Genomic DNA, 16,005 nt, shown 5'->3' on the forward strand with positions numbered 1-16,005 from the left:
AGTTCCTCCAGGTGATTCTCAGGTTTAGCTAGGGCTGAGATCTAGCACAGGTTTGGGAGCTTTAGTGTATATACAAATCACCCCCCCCCCTCCCCCCGGTGAGGAAGACTGGCCCTGAGCCAACATCTGTTGCCAATCTTCCATTTTTTTCCCCGTTTCCTTCTTTCTCCCTAAAGCCCCCCAGTACATAGTTGTATATCTTAGCTGTAGGTCCTTCTAGTTCTTCTATAAGGGACACACCTCAGCATGGCTTGACGAGCAGCAATAGGTCTGTGCCCAGGATCCAAAATGTGAACAGGGGCCATCTAGGCTGAGCATGCGACCTTAACCACTTGGTCATGGGGCCGGCCTCTATAAATCATCTTGTTAAAATCAGATTCTAATTCAGTAGGACTGGGGTGGGATAAGTCTGAGATTTTTGCTTTTTTTTTTTGAGGAAGATTAGCCCTGAGCTAACATCTGCTGCCAATCCTCCTCTTTTTTTTGCTGAGGAAGGCTGGCCCTGAGCTAACATCCGTGCTCATCTTCCTCTACTTTATATGGGGGACGCCTGCCACAGCACGGCTTGATGAGCAGTGCCATGTCCGTACCCGGGATCCAAACCAACAAAACCGGGCCACAGAAGCAGAACATGCGCACATAACCACTGCGCCACCCTGTCGGCCCCAGATTTTGCATTTCTAAACAAGCTCCTAAATTATGGATGGATGATTTCTGGCCTGCAGGGTGGATTTGGCCCTCCAGCTAACAATGGTTTTTTCATTTTTAAAGAGTTGCTTAAAAGAAAAGAAAATGTGACAGAGACCATATGCAGCCCTATTTTCTATGTGATCTTCTACAAAATAAATTAGCCAACCCCCGTCCTAGATAATGCATGAATTGGCTCATGAACCACTTTACCCCCCCACTCTTCCAACATTTCTACTTAGAAAGTTTATCTACAGGTTAATCCTATCTAACGAAAATTAGGATTTGTAACAAAACAAAGAATTCCAATACCAAAGTCTCACTAGGGCTCAGAGCAGTGAGCATTTCTGGCTGACGCCCAGCAGCCACGCGCTCTCCTAACAGTACCTGGAATTTCCAGCCATTTGATCTGGCTGGGGAGGCACACCAAGCTCATGAATTGGCTTAAACCAACCTACACATCCCATTCCCTGGCAACTTAAAGGGATTCAAGGATGGACACGTGTCCCAAATTGGGACAATCCAGTCCAGCGAAATTCAATTTCAAGATTTTGTTTGTAATACTGGGGAAGAGAACTTTTTCTGCTGGATTTGAATCTAAAAGTATATAGCCCTAAGAGCTGCTGGCAGCCATTCTACAAGGAGATAGCAGGCTGAGAGAATAAAGCCAACATTTAGGAAGCAGAGCCAAGTCATGGAGAAAAATGGAGTCCGGGTGACAATCTGAAACCCCGGATCTTGCCTTACCAGAAGCCAGTCCTACCTCTGGACTTTGTAACTGCACAAACCAATAAATTCCCCTAATTGCTTAGGTTGGTCAGAGATGGGTTTTCCATTGGAACAAGGATGCTTTAAATGCAGTAAGTATTTCATCACACAATATATGGCAAGGTGCATTCTCTGTCCTTAGGGAGCTCTTGTTTTAAATTTCTTAAATTGTAAAACCAACCAGAAAAAGCACGATAAATTTCCCTAATTGCAAATGTTTGAGATCATATTTTCAGGCTTAAGTTCTTTAGCTCTACCCATTCAGACGGGTAAACAAGATGGAAAAATAAACGACTTACCTGAAATAAGTTCAGAAAACAAAGTGAAACAACACAATAAAATGGGTGGGGGTGGGATGGGAGAAGGTCCCTAGAGATACATACCAACTCACGAAGACAGGCCTGACTTTTAGCTCTGTTTTGGTCCTTCTACCAATATAACTTGTAATTTGTGAAAGCAATCTAACATGCTCAAAGTGGGAAGATCTCATGAATACTTGAGTTGCCGCTAGCTACACAATTGTTATGGTTCAGTTTTTTAATATGATCCCATAACTTTTTTTTTAAGATTTTATTTTTCTCCCCAAAGCCCCCTGGTACATAGTTGCGTATTTTTAGTTGTGGGTCCTTCTAGTTGTGGCATGTGGGATGCCGCCTCAGCATGGCTTGATGAATGGTGCCATGTCTGCACCCAGGATTTAAACCAGCAAAACCTTGGGCCAGCGAAGCAGAGTACGCGCAAACTTAACCACTGGGCTATGGGGCTGGCCCCTAACTTTTTTTTTCTTTTGCTGAGGAAGATTAGCCCTAAGCTAACATCTGTGCCAATCTTCCTCTATTTCACAAGTAGGTTGCCACCACAGCATGGCCGATGAGTGGTGTAGGTCCACAGCCAGGATCCAACCCCATGAACCCTGGCCTCTAAAGCAGAACACGCTGAACCCAACCACTAGGCCACAGAGTTGGCCCCAGATCCAATAACTTTTAAATAGAAAAAGTCATATCTATATATTTGTTGACTTAATGGCGAGTGAGGTAACATAGTCTTGTGAACTGTTTTCAACAGTGTGAGGATGACAATGCAACTTACATATGTGCACAAGTCAGCACTAATGTCTGTGTTACTAATGATTTGTGTGAATAAACTGAAACAGCCTAATGTTCAAATGGAGACAAGATGCGTCCACACATGCACACAATAGATTCATTCCACTTAAAAGAAAATAGATGTATTTTGGGAAGGGGGGAATTCTACACAAACTCTTACTTGCGAAATTTTCATGAAATTTTCTTAAAACACACCTTGAATTAATAGAGGGTGAATTAAATACAGAAAATAACTGAATATACCTGATTTACTAATTTGTCAAGTATTTTACCTAAAGACTGTCACTCCAATCTAAAAAATTTAAGCTCCATGTAAGTGCTACAATCAACTACTTTCTTCTCTTAGATAGTTCCATACAATTGATGAATTTTGCAGGCTTCTTTCAAGCCTAAATCATTTTTCAGAAGTGCTGCCAGAAGTTTGATAATGGTAGTTTCTGATGAGCCTAAATTGAGATTTTTCTCCTTTTTCTGTAAAGGGCCAGGTAGTAAATATTTTAGTCTGCAAAGAACAACTTAAATCTCTGTCACATCTTACTGTTTTATTTTGCAACCCTCTAAAAATGTAGAAACATGATGCAGTCTATACAGAAACTGATACATAATAACATACACCTGAAATTTATGCAATGTTATAAGCCAATATGACCTCAATAAAATACTTTTTTAAAAACTGTAGAAACCATTCTTGGCTGGTGGGCTGCCTCAGGCCTGCTGCAGTTTGCACAGCTCTTGTATCACTACCTGTAGTGCTTGTAAAAAACGCAAATTTTCAGCCACACTTCATGCCTATCACAGCAGAATCACAAGGATTGGGCCCAGAACTCTGCTTTTTAACCATACCCCCGACTTTATTCTTCTGCATACTACTTCTAGAACCAAAGGAAGTCAAAGCAGACCTGATAAATTTATATACAAGGTAATTCATGCTTCCTATTAAGTGCTTATTTCCAGAGGCAAGTAGGCTTATACTCCATTTCAGGCTTACCTACGTTCTCCAGTAATGCACATTTTTCTACGCAACCACAAAAATGTCATTTTCAAACTTTGCATACAAATGACAAACTTAAAAAAAATTAGATGCTGGGCCCAGCCCACGGCTAGTGGTTAAGTTCAGCACATTCTGCTTTGGTGGCCCAGGTTTACGAGTTCAGATCCTGGGCACCAACCTACACCACTCTGTGGCAGCAACCAACATATAGAGGAAGACTGGCACAGGGCTAATCTTCCTCAGCAAAAAAAATAACTAAATTAGATGTTAATCTTCAACACCACACGTGTTTCTTCACTTGCTTTTTCGAATGGTCTCCAATTTTTACTGGAGGCTCCTCATTAACCAATTTTTTTTCTTTTGCTTTCCCTTCCTAATGCATACTTTTTTCTTTTTTTAAAGATTTTTCCTTTTTCTCCCCAAAGCTGCCCGGTACATAGTTGTGTACTTTTAGTTGTGGGTGCATTCTAGTTGTGGCATGTGGGACGCTGCCTCAGCATGGCCTGATGAGCGGTGCCATGTCGGTGCCCAAGATCCGAACCAGCCAAACCCTGGGCCGCCGAAGCGCAGTAACTCAACCACTCGGCCATGGGGCCGGCCCCCTAACGTATATCTTTAATATTCAACACAACTGTTGCTTCCTTATAGCCATATTCATTTTTCTTCCCCCCCCGGAAAGCACGCACTTTTGACTGGGCTTTGGAGTAAACAGTGGAAGCAGGACCACTGAACTCTATCACCTCTTCCACCCGCCCTCCTCATTTTCCACCTCCCCAGCGGTTTAAGATTAGAGCTTGAAGCTCCACGTTACAGTGTATCATGAAGTTAAAGCACAATGTACGCAAGTTTTTCCCAAAGCCCTGATCCAGTTCACTCGAAGCGCTTGTTCGAACTACAGGTTCTTCCTCTCTTCTCCCTGCCTCCTCCCCTCCCCGCTTCTGAGTTGACAGGACTGGCGTGCGCCCTGGGAAACAATATAGTCCACAAACACGCCAGGTGATTCTTAAGATTAGGCAATGACTCCACCATATTGAAGCCTCAATTATTTACCACTGACAAGCCCTCGTGGTGATAAACACTTCATATTCCTTGCTACCGTCAACCAGGTGGATTCCAGGCACCCATCTAACCAAATCAAACTGGGAAGGTTGAAACTCTGGATTATAGAACAGGAACAAATTTCAGAACCAAATACACATCAGAATCTTGGACAGTGGAGGGATTTCTCTCAATTTAGAATTGAGTTATTCTAATGCAAAAGCAGCAAATAGTGACAGACGAAACTCTTCATACAGCTTCTACTCGGGAAGACTCGAGTAGTTTTCTTTCCAAATCATTTGAAAACCAAATATTCCACCGTCTCAATTCTTCTCTCCTACGAATTTGCAAGAGCCAAAGTGACGCCCTCTTCTGACTCCGTCTTCCCTTAGTTCTCTAAACGCTAAAAAAGGTAATTTGCAGTAAAACATAGGTGTTATAAAGACAGAACAGTCTGAGCTCTGCCATTCTACCAGCTGTGTAACTGCTTCGCTTAAAAAATAGGTCCAATCCCTTCCTCGCGGGGTTATGAGGCGTGGCACGCCATCAGCCCTCAGAGGTTAGTTCCCCGTCCCGTCCCTCCCGATAGGCACGGGGACAGCGCGGGCTCCCGGGGAGCTGGGCCGGGCAGGGCCGGTCACTGGGCACCGCTGCCCGAGGCAGGGTGACGCGGCGAGAAGCGAGGACTGGACGGCGGCGAGAGGGGAAAGGGAGAGGAAGGGACGGACGAGGAGAGGGGCTAAGCTGGGGCCAGCACGAGAGGCCCGCGCGGCCTCCGCCCGAGGATGCGCGGCCGGAGCCGAGGGGCCGAGAGGCGAGAAGCACCCCCGGGGCGGCGGTCATTACCTGCGTCCGAGCAGCCGCGGCGGGGACAGGACCGCAGGGAGCTCCTCGCAGCCTCGGCTGCCCACCGGCGGAGCCCACGCCTGGCCGCAGCCCCAGCCTCTGTGCACCCAGCCTCGCCACGCCATCTTCCCAACCTCTGCCCCACCATGGCCCGACCTTACCAACCCTTGCCGCAGAACCGCTTCCGGGGCGAAGGAAGAACCATAGAGCGCCGAGGAGCGGCCTAGAGCGCCCCCGCGCGGCCGAGCAGAGGCCGACAGGTCGGAGTCACCGGGTTCCAGCTGCGGGGCCGCCATTCTCCCCACAAGGCTAAGCCGGAACGTGGGAGCCGAGTGGCAGAGCGGCCCCGCCTCCACCGCATGAGGCCCCGTGGAAAAAGAGGAGACAAAACTAGCATTTATTGAGTAATGCCGTGGGCCAGGCACTTTACCTAAGTGATTGCATTTAATCCTTCCAAAACGTTTGAGGTAGATATTATCATCACTGTTTACAGTGGCTCCGAGAGAAGTGAATGGAGGAACCAACATTGCAACTCAAGTTTTCTTAAATGACTTCTTTTTTATGCATCTTACCGTTTCATGTTATGACGCACTTAAGAGGATGTGCCTCATAGCTTCAACAAAAAGTCCAAGCCTGAAATGAAAATCTGGATTCCTAGATAAAATTCAAACTTCTTCATAATTCTGCCCTTGCCTACCTGTCAGTCAGCTTTATTGGAAGAAGCGGCAATAAATTTGTGAAGAATTCACAAGACAAAGGGGGTTGGGCTAGGGATAGTCCAACTAGGGTTAGGTGGTCCTTATCTTCCTTAACTAAGAAGCTAAGAGTTAGTTTAATAACAAGGTTTGTTTGCAGATTCCTCTGGTGCCTGGGCTAAGAAGAGCCTGTCTCCAGGAAAGAAGACATTTCCTGCCTTTATACAGAAAAGGGGGAGCTTTTTCTGCATTTACAGCTTCTTAATTGCCTTCTGCTCAAAATAATTTTTGTCAAAGAGGCATATTTTGGGGTGACGTTATTCTGTTTCCTTTAAAGTCTTTCTCAAACCTCCATTCTGATTTAGATGACCTTCATTTGTGCTTTTATACTGCTTTATGCTGTCAATGCAAATAATCCATGATCGAGCTATAAATCAAAATTGGGGTGGGTTTATTATGAGCCAGATCTGAGGACTATAGCCTGGGGACTTCCTTCCCCAAGGAGGGAAGGGCACCAAAGAAGTAGGGATACAAAGGGGTTATATACCATCTTGGAACAAAGAGCATACATGACATGTGACAGGAATGTCTCTTTTACTACTGTCACAAGATGCTTAACTGGCACAGCTGGTCATTGGTCACAAGGTGAGCACGGCAGGTCAGTAATTAATCCTTAGTTTCCAGGAAGAGATGATTATCCTTGAAGAAATGCTCATCTGGGGGGAACTACATCCCTATCTTTAAGGTGATTATTCTTGTCTTTGGGACATAGTACATGTTTAAAGCAGATGTACAATGCGTGCTCAACAGGCCACATTAGGCCCTTTTGGAAAAACAAGGTCAGGCAGAATTAGTTGTACACCGAATGGCTTCCTCATATACTCCAACATATCTTATTGCTGTTCATTTATTTATCAATGCATATCACTATAATAGCACCACGTTCATTCCATAAATACTTATTAAGCACCTACAGTATGCCAGGCAATGTACTAAATCTGGGATGTATTTTAGGAGACACTATCTCTGACCTCACAGAATCATACTGCATTGAGACAGAAGGGACAAGGTAAATAAACAGGCAAATTACAAGACATTGGGAGAAATGCTCTGATTAGCTCTGTGGGAATTTGGAGGAGGAGGATATAACACAGTTGAGGGATGAGGAATGGGAGGCAGGGGAGAAGGCTTCTCAGGAAAACTGCTGGAGATCAGCAAGAGAAGAAAAGGGCTGGGGGCCGGCCTGGTGGCACAGTGGTTAAGTTTGCACCTTCCACTTTGGCGGCCCAGGGTTTGCCAGTTCGGATCCCCGGTCAAACCTATGCACTGCTTGGCAAGCCATGCTGTGGCAGGCATCCCACAAATAAAGCAGAGGAAGGTGGGAATGGATGTTAGCTCAGGGCCAGTCTTCCTCAGCAGAAAGAGGAGGATTGGTGGCAGTTGTTAGCTCAGAGGTAATCTTCCTCAAAAAAAAAAAAGAGAGAGAGAAGGGCTGAAACGTTCTAAGACAGAACAGCATTTTATTTAGTATTTTATTATTATTTTTTTTGATAAAGAAAATTGGCCCTGAGCTAACATTTGTTGCCAAACTCCTTCTTTTTGCTTGAGGAAGATGATCCCTGAGCTAACATCCATCCCAGTCTTCCTCTATTTTGTATGTGGGAGGCCACCATAGCATGGCTTGATGAGCAGTGTGCAGGTCCGTGCCCAGGATCTGAACCTGTGAACCCCAGGCTGCCGAAGCACAGCACGCGAACTTAGCAGCTGTGCCTCCAGGCTGGCCCCAGAATTTGTCTTCCAGGGCATGGCTTGTTTGAGAAACTAAAATAAACTCACCTTGGCTATGTCACAGGTGTCAAGTCTGGGATTTGACTTTACCCTATTTGCAAGCTAATAAGTTTGGATGCTGGCAGAAACAGGAGACTCCTTGGTCAGAGACAAAAGACTTACCACCCACAGCACAACAAGCAGCAAGAGCATCATGTTTGCATGGGTTCCCCTTGTTCTCCACAGCCCATGGTGGCAATGCCATGGGCCAGATGGACACTGAACATACAGTGCATTTGCATCTCAACTGAAGAACACTGAGCTTGGGATATCTACCATTTTAATAATAAGTGGTAAGCAAGCAAACAACCTTGGAAGATAAACATGTTTTCCTCCAGAGCAAAGGGGCAGGTTTGCTCATAGCCTTGCATCTTGGCCTACTTGGATTGCTGTAAGAAAATACTACAGACTGGGTGGCTTAAACAACAGAAATTTATTTCTCACAGTTCTGGAGTCTGGAAGCCTGAGATCAAGGCACCAGCATGGCCAAGTTCTGGTAAGAGGTCTCTTCCTGGTTGCGTATGGTTGGCTTCTTGCTATGTCTTCACATGACAGAAGGACACAGCAAGCTCTCTGGTGTCTCTTCTTATAAGGGCACTAATCCCATCATGCGGGCCCCACCCTCATGACCTCATCTACACCTGATTATCTCCTAAAGGCTCCATCTCCAAATGCAATCGAATTGGAGGTTAGGGCTTCAACATATGAATTTTAGGGGGCACAATTCAGCCCATAACACCTTGGAAGAAAGAGGTACTATTACCCTACAGGGCAAAGGCATGCTTACTGCCCATTATAAATAATTCTGGTTCCCTAAGCTCAGCATTCCCCTCCTATAATGTAACCACTGGGTGTGCAGGTGTCATTTGACCCTCTTCATGTTGCCCTGTGGGCATTGGAAATCAGAGAACCAGCACAAAAATGCTGATACTCTGGCTAATGCTATTGCTGTGAGTAATAAATTGTCCTTCATCTCTGACCCAAGATTCTTGTGTTTTCTACCAGCAACCATGAAACTGTGTCAGGCTAACTTGTTAACTTTCAAGTAGGGTAAAATATCAGAGTCTTAACAGTTCTTGATAGGGATCTGTAAATTGGCAATTTCGGAAGGGGAGCTTCTCTAGGTGTTGACAAAAACTTGGCTGTGGCCATGGGGCTGATGACTGAAGAGGAACAAAGCTGAAAGTCACTAAAGATGAGGAAGTCCAAAAACTGAGAGTCCTGGATGTTGACTGGGTTGCTCACATTAACTTTGAGTCACCAGGATGATGGCAAGACTTGAGGAAGAATCCTGAGACTTCAGTGAAAGAGAAGCAGTGACCAGATTAATAGTGCTGAAGAAGTGCTAGAGAGAGAGGGTAGAGTGTCAACGGAGAGGAAAGACGTGTTCAAGGTGACCCGTGGACAAGTGATCTGAAAGAATCGTTAGTGCATGAGGAGGACCACTCCAGAATCCAAGAGATCTGAGGTTGGGTTGTGCTGGATGTTCTCTGCTTGCCCCTCCGGATCAGTCTTGTGTGCTGCTCCAGGCTCCTCAAGACTGACCTTTATGGACCACATCAGTGGGCTCCCTTGCTCTCTGGTTTCCAGCTGGGCTCAGCCAATTGCAGGCACCAGTAGGGGAGCATGGGAGGAGAAGGGCACTTATGCCATCTGCTCCCTTCCTCCTCAATCCATGTGGGTTGGCTTCTGTGCTCTATTACTAAGCTCTCCTCATTGCTCAGTTTGAATGAGGAACCCAAACCGACAAAGAACAAGCAGCCTCCACTCAAAGGCTGCAGGAGAAGCAGGTCTTAAGAGGACAGCCAGGGGTCAGTCAGCTGAGACGATGAGGGGAAGGATCTATGGGGGTACGCTAACCATAATCCAGGCATAGGAATATTTATTATTATTATTTGCCATTTATTGATCACTTAGTATGTGCCACGTATTATGTTGGATATTTTGCACGCGTTATCATGTTCAAGTTAATCTTAGTAACAACCAATGAGTTGGCATTATTATCCCCACTTTGAAGATGAGGAAACTGGGGCTTATTGATATTCTGACATTTTGTCTCTCGTTCCTATAAATTCAAATAATAGTACTTACCTTGTCATTTTGGTGGTTAAATGACTTTAACGTGTCGGGTACCCAGTTGCACATGATTGGCATAGTAGCTATCATCATACCATTATGAGGTCATAATCAGAAAGTGAGGTGGAAGCCCGTCCACAGGGGAAGGGCTCCTCTCGTCATCATTTTTATTTTAGGGCCATAAACAAAGGCGCAAAGTAATTATATGTTTGTATGGGAGATAGAGATCCCCACCAACATGTACTGAGGATCTATCATGTGTCAGGTGCTGTGCTCAGCATTGTCACTCACAATAATGTTAAGGAAGAGCTCCTCTTATCATCCCATTTGACAGATGTGGAAACTGAAACACACAAGAGTTGGGTTATTGATAGTAATGTTGGGATTTCAACCATGGTCAAAGCCCACATGAGGGAAAGCTTCCTGGAGGAGTTGGCCTTTGAATGGAGTTAACATGCAGGGAGTCAGGAGGAGTCAAAGACAGGAGGCTGGATAGCAGTAGGGGTGGGTTTAGAGGGTGCTGCAGGCTCCAGATAGGCACTTCTGATGTGTGTGTTTCGACACCACCAAGCAATTAACTCAACTGTGAAACTATCTACCTGGAGATAGCGTCAGATTCCATAAGTTAAGGGCTAAATCCCATCGGACTGACCCCACTCCGCACTCTAAGGGCCAGTTTCAAGTTCACATTGTCACCTCTGCTTCTGACCAACCGGTTATAGATCAGAGGTTCCCACAATGTCCTCCTTAGAGTTGATAGTTTGCTAGAGTGGCTCACAGAACTTAGAGAAACATTTACTTTCATTTATCAGTTTATTATAAAGGATACAGATGAACAGTCAGATGAAGAGGTACACACAGCCAGATCCGGAAAGGTCCCAGCACAGAAGCTCCTGTCCCCATGGAACTGGGATGCGCCACTGTTGGCAGGTGCATTCACCGACCCAGAAGCTCATCAAATCTCATTGTTAAAGAGTTTTTACAGAGCTTAATCTCCAGCCTCCTCCACCCGCTTTCCCCTTCCAGGAGGCCGGTGGGTGGTGCTGAAAGTTCCAGTCCTCTAATCTCTGGTCTTTCCGGTGGCCGCCCCATCATGAGGCTATCTAAGGGCCCCACCCTAAGTCACCTCATTAGCATAGACTCAAAAAAGGCTCCTTATGAATGACAAAAGACACTCCTATCACTGGGGAAATTCCAAGGGTTTAAGAAGATTTGCACCAGGATCCAGGACAGATACCAATATATTTCTTATTATGCAACAGGGCTCTAACAAGGAGAGAGCTGACAGAGAGTTAGGAAGGTGAGGCACAAAGCAGTTGAATTAGGGCCCTGCATTGTTTTCTCTACCCTATAGCCTACCTGGATCACAAACAGCTGCCAGGCTAGATGGGAATCTCCCAGGCAAGAGACCCCTAAGCTTTCTGCTGCTTTCTGGGACCCCACTTGCCCAGGGGGGCCCAGGTTGAGCTCCCCAAGCCCATTTCCACAGAAAACGAGGCATCTGTCAGAAAAGCTTCCATATCTCAAAAAACCTAGAGGAACTTGTACATTTACTTGCAAAAAGGCCAGGGGCTAATTAATACAGCAAGCGTCCTTATGTCTGGCTGGAATTCTAGCTCAGTGTATTGGTGATGAACGATATCCTACTGATTAGAAACATTGGCTCATTCATTTATGCATCTTTTATTTTATTATTTTTGAAAATTTATTTATTTACTCTATTGTTTTGTTTTTTTTTTTTTTGGAAGATTAGCCCTGAGCTAAGATCTGCTGCCAATCCTCTTTTTGCTGAGGAAGACTGGCCCTGAGCTAACATCCGTGTCTATCGTCCTCTACTTTATATGTGGGACGCCTGCTACAACATGGCTTGATACGTGGTGCATAGGTCCACCAGCGGTGCACTGGTCCTGGGATCCAAACAAGCGAACCCCAGGCCACCAAAGTGGAATATGCGAACTTAACCACTGCACCACCGGACCAGCCGCTTGTGCAACTTTTAAATAACTCACAGGAAAAAGGTAAGACATTGCTTTCTTAGAAGTCAGATTTAGTGAGATATGATTTTGTCAACACAAATAATGCATAACCAATCTATAAAGCAAAATTGGGGTGAGTTTATTATGAGCCAGGTCTGAGGACCATATAGACTCTTGGTAGAGTCCTTTCACAAAGGAATGGCGCACTCCAAAGAAGTGGGGGTGTACAGAGTGGTTATACACTGTCAAAGAGCATGTATCACATACGCTTGGAATGTCCCTTTTACAACAGTCACGAGATTGCCTAGCCGGCACAGGATTCAGGCAGCAATTGATGAGCACAGCAGGTAGCAGGTCTGTGGTCTCAAGGTGGGTGGTCACAGCAGGCCAGCAATCAATCCCTAGCTAGGGAGAGATGCTTATGCTTAAGGAGATGCCTGTGTTGGGGAAGTTACATCCTTCTTTATCTTGAAGGGCATTGTTCTTGTCTTTGGGACATAGTAAATACTTAAAGCAGATATATAATGCATGCTCAACAGCCACGTCAGGTTGGAAAAACAAGGTCAGGCCGATTTAGTTTTACACCAAATGGCTTCCTCATATACGCCAATATATCCTATTGCTTCCATTTATTTATCAATTTATATACAATACCATTCACCTTTTTAAGTGTACAGTTCTATGATTTTTGACAAACACATATAGTTGTGTAATCATCACCACAATCAAGATACAGATCATTTCCATCACCCCAGAAAGTTCCCTTGTGATCCTTTATAGCCACCCTATAACCCTACTCCCAGACTCTGGCAGCCACTTATCTGTTTTATGTCTATAGTTTTGCCTTGTCGAGAATATCATAGAAATGGAATCACATAGTATGTTTTGGTGTGAACATATACTTTCATTTCTCTTGGGTAAATACCTAGGAGTGAGACAGCTGGGTTGTATGGTGTAATGTTTAATTGTTCAAGAAAGTGCCAAACCCTTTTCTAATGTGGTTGTACTATTTTACATTCCCACCAGCAGTGCATGAGAACTCCAGTTCTTGGGACTGTCACGGTTTTGTTTCTAGCAATTCTAATAATAAGTGTGTAGTGGTATCTCATTTTGATTTTAATTTGCACTTTTTTTTCCTGCTTTTTCTCCCCAAATCCTCCCAGTACATAGTTGTGTGTATTTTAGCTGTGGGTCCTTCTAGTTGTAGCATGTGGGATGCCCCCTCAACGTGGCCTGATGAGTGGTGCCACATCCGCACCCAGGATCCGAACTGGGGAAACCCTGGGCCACCGAAGTGGAGCCCGCAAACTTAACCACCCGGCCACGGGGCTGACCCAAATTTGCACTTCTTAATACAGGTCATTCTTTTTTAATAAACAAGACTTGTTTGGAGACACAATGTTTCAGAACGTGGGGATCCTTGGGTGAAAAGTGAAGGGAGTGCTTGGCGGGCAATTTGCTGGAAACAGTTGCCTTGGCTTCTGACTTTGCCCAATACAGAGACCCAGCTCTTTCCAAGCGCTAGGTCTGCAGGGACCTGCACTTCCTCTGTCTGGTCAGGAGAGGGCAGGAGAGGGCAGAAAATCAGCTGCCGGGTTTTTGGTTTACCGGCAGCTCCAGCATCAACAGTGTTTGCACATATTGTTAGGTTTACAGTTTTGTTCCAACGTCTTTCCCTCTGAACTTAGTTAGCTGCTACCTTGTGAGGCTCGACTCCCCAAATTAATCTTGTGAAGTGATTCAATGCCGAACCTTAACTAACCTTGTAAAATCTTTCCCTTCCAAAACATAACTAGCCTAACCTAGGAACTAAGCTGCCGAAACTGAGCTTCCTTTGTAGAATCTTTACTAAGTCTACTCTCCAGTGTCACTCCCCAGAGCTTGTCTAAGGGGGAACCATGAGCAGCTGAGCTAGGTTAACCCCTGTTCTTCCTCTTTTCCAACTTTGCAGGAAGTGAGAGAGACTGAGGAAAGACTTTGTGTGCAACAGGTCTCCAGACCACCCCTGGCTCCAGGCCCTCCTCCCTAGGACCTGGGCTGAGGCAGCTCAGACAGGACATTGCAGAGATCCTCTGGGGCTGGCACTGTAGAATGCTCCCAAAGATGTGCTCCACCCTGAGCCCTGGGCTCCCCTCTTGCAGCTGGAACTGAAACATCATAAGGAGGGTGGCAAACATTAGGAAGAACTCTATCCAAGCCAGCTGGTCCGCTGAGCACACCCAATGTTGTGGAAGCAGTGGGAAAGGTTAGAGGACACAGCTGCCCCTGGGGGGGGTCTGTCCCACCACACCCCTCATCCACCACCTAGGACCCAGTGCTGTGCCCGGTACCTACAGAGAATGGCAGGAAGGCTTCACTGACCATGAAGTTTCTGTCCTTGTCCAGGAAGTGGCCAGAGTCGAACTGTCAGGGGAGTCTCCCAACACTCAGGATCATAGAGCACTGAGGCCCGGTTGGGCAAGACAGTGGTGCCCTGCAGAGAGGAGCTGATGTGGCTCAGAAAGCCTCAGCTGGCCCAGCACCCAGCCCTGACACTGGGCTGAAGTGAGCTCAGAGAACACCCAGTGTGCTGGAGAGAGGGCCCGGGAGCAGGGGGCCTCCGGAGATTGAGCAGGCAGGCCCTCTCTGGGTTCCTTCCCTCCATGGTCACATCACTGAAGTTGCTGAGCATCATGCTCTCCTGGCTAAGGGCCACCCAGCCCTATTGTGAAGACTCCCAATCCAGGTCTAGAGACACAGCTGCTGCCTTCTGTGAAGAAGGCCAGTGGGTGTTGGGCATGGCTGGAGGGGACCAAGTCCTACACAGGACAACAAACATTGGGGGTGTGTGTGTGTATGAGAGAAAGAGAGAGAGGAGAAGTGGAATGGCAGACAGACAAAGAGAAAGGCTGAGTGATGAGGCAGAGAGAAGGAGAGGAGACTGAAAGCTTCCCTCTTTAGGAGAGGAGAACACGAACCCTCATGCTAACCCTCACTCTATCTCAAAGGAGAAGTGAGTGATTGGAAAGAGAATCTGATGATCAGATGGGAGGAGAAAGGAGCCAAAGGCTCCTCTCAGGGTGACTTCTGCTTCTTACCACGTGGGCTCAGGGCTGACTGGAAACAGCATAAAGTGGAACAAGGCTGGAGTCGGATATGGACCCAGGTCCTGGGACACTCAGCTCCAGAGGTTCCAAGGAAAGCCTATGTCCCATGGCAAACACCAGACAACTAAATCAGCCACCCCTGTGGGGACCAGAGGACTAGCCACAGGATTCTTGGTTTTGACAAAGGTATCTTGAAATTAAAAACAAAACAAAAACAAAAACCTCAGCAGAGTTTAAAGCCTGCATCCCAGATAGAAGCCGATAAAGAATGCAGAAATTCAGCCCATGTGAATAGTTTCAGAAGGCACTTTTCTTTTTTCAGTTGTAGTACTGCAGGCTTAAGGGAGGCACCTGACCCTAGCCATCTGGACCAACAGGCATCCAGACCTGGTCCCTCCACGGCTTTAAGTACAGAGGCCAGAAGGCATGTGTTCTTGCTCCTGCCTGAGTCAGCTATACATTTCCTCATTATAGCCCTGGGAATTTCCCCGTTTTCCCTATCTGGGATGAAGCATCCTCTGCATTACAATAGTTCTAATAATCACCTTCAGATGCAGAGGTTCCTGGAAAGATGCTCTTTTCCCTCCAGAATTATTTATACCCTCTTCTGGTTGATGTTCTGGACTCCTTCCTTGCAAAGTAACTGAGTGATCTTAATTCATGGAACGGGCTCAGAGCACAGCCTATCCAGTACACAAAAAGGACAACTCTTCTTCTCCCCCAAATTACAGAGCTGTCTGTCTGCTGGGTACCCCCTGGGAACTCTATGCCAGCCTCTTCCCAGTAAATGGCAGTTTGGAGTTCACAATCAAATAGAATGTCTGAGGAGAGACAGGCTTAAAGTGCCACCACTGTATTAGGGACCATTGCTGTTGTCATTATCACTTGACCAATGGAAAAATTAAGAAC

At 46.0% G+C, this 16,005-nt stretch overlaps 1 protein-coding gene across 4 annotated transcripts in view; it reads right to left on the reverse strand.

The window, feature by feature from the left end:
- PARL (presenilin associated rhomboid like) overlaps positions 1-10,135 on the reverse strand; it is a 53,438-nt gene extending 43,303 nt beyond the window's left edge. For 3 of the 4 annotated variants that reach the window (XM_070582443.1, XM_070582442.1, XM_070582444.1), the window contains exon 1: positions 5,437-5,622. In XM_070582443.1, coding sequence (XP_070438544.1) covers positions 5,437-5,561 — 125 coding nt within the window. In that variant the 5' untranslated portion in view covers positions 5,562-5,622. Of the gene's footprint in view, positions 1-5,436; positions 5,623-10,049 lie in introns of those variants that run through there. The other variant, XM_070582445.1, reaches the window with a different exon arrangement.
- Between the last annotated feature and the right edge of the window lie 5,870 nt (positions 10,136-16,005).

Source organism: Equus przewalskii, chromosome 18, assembly GCF_037783145.1.
Source record: "Equus przewalskii isolate Varuska chromosome 18, EquPr2, whole genome shotgun sequence".
Lineage (NCBI taxonomy): Eukaryota > Metazoa > Chordata > Mammalia > Perissodactyla > Equidae > Equus > Equus przewalskii.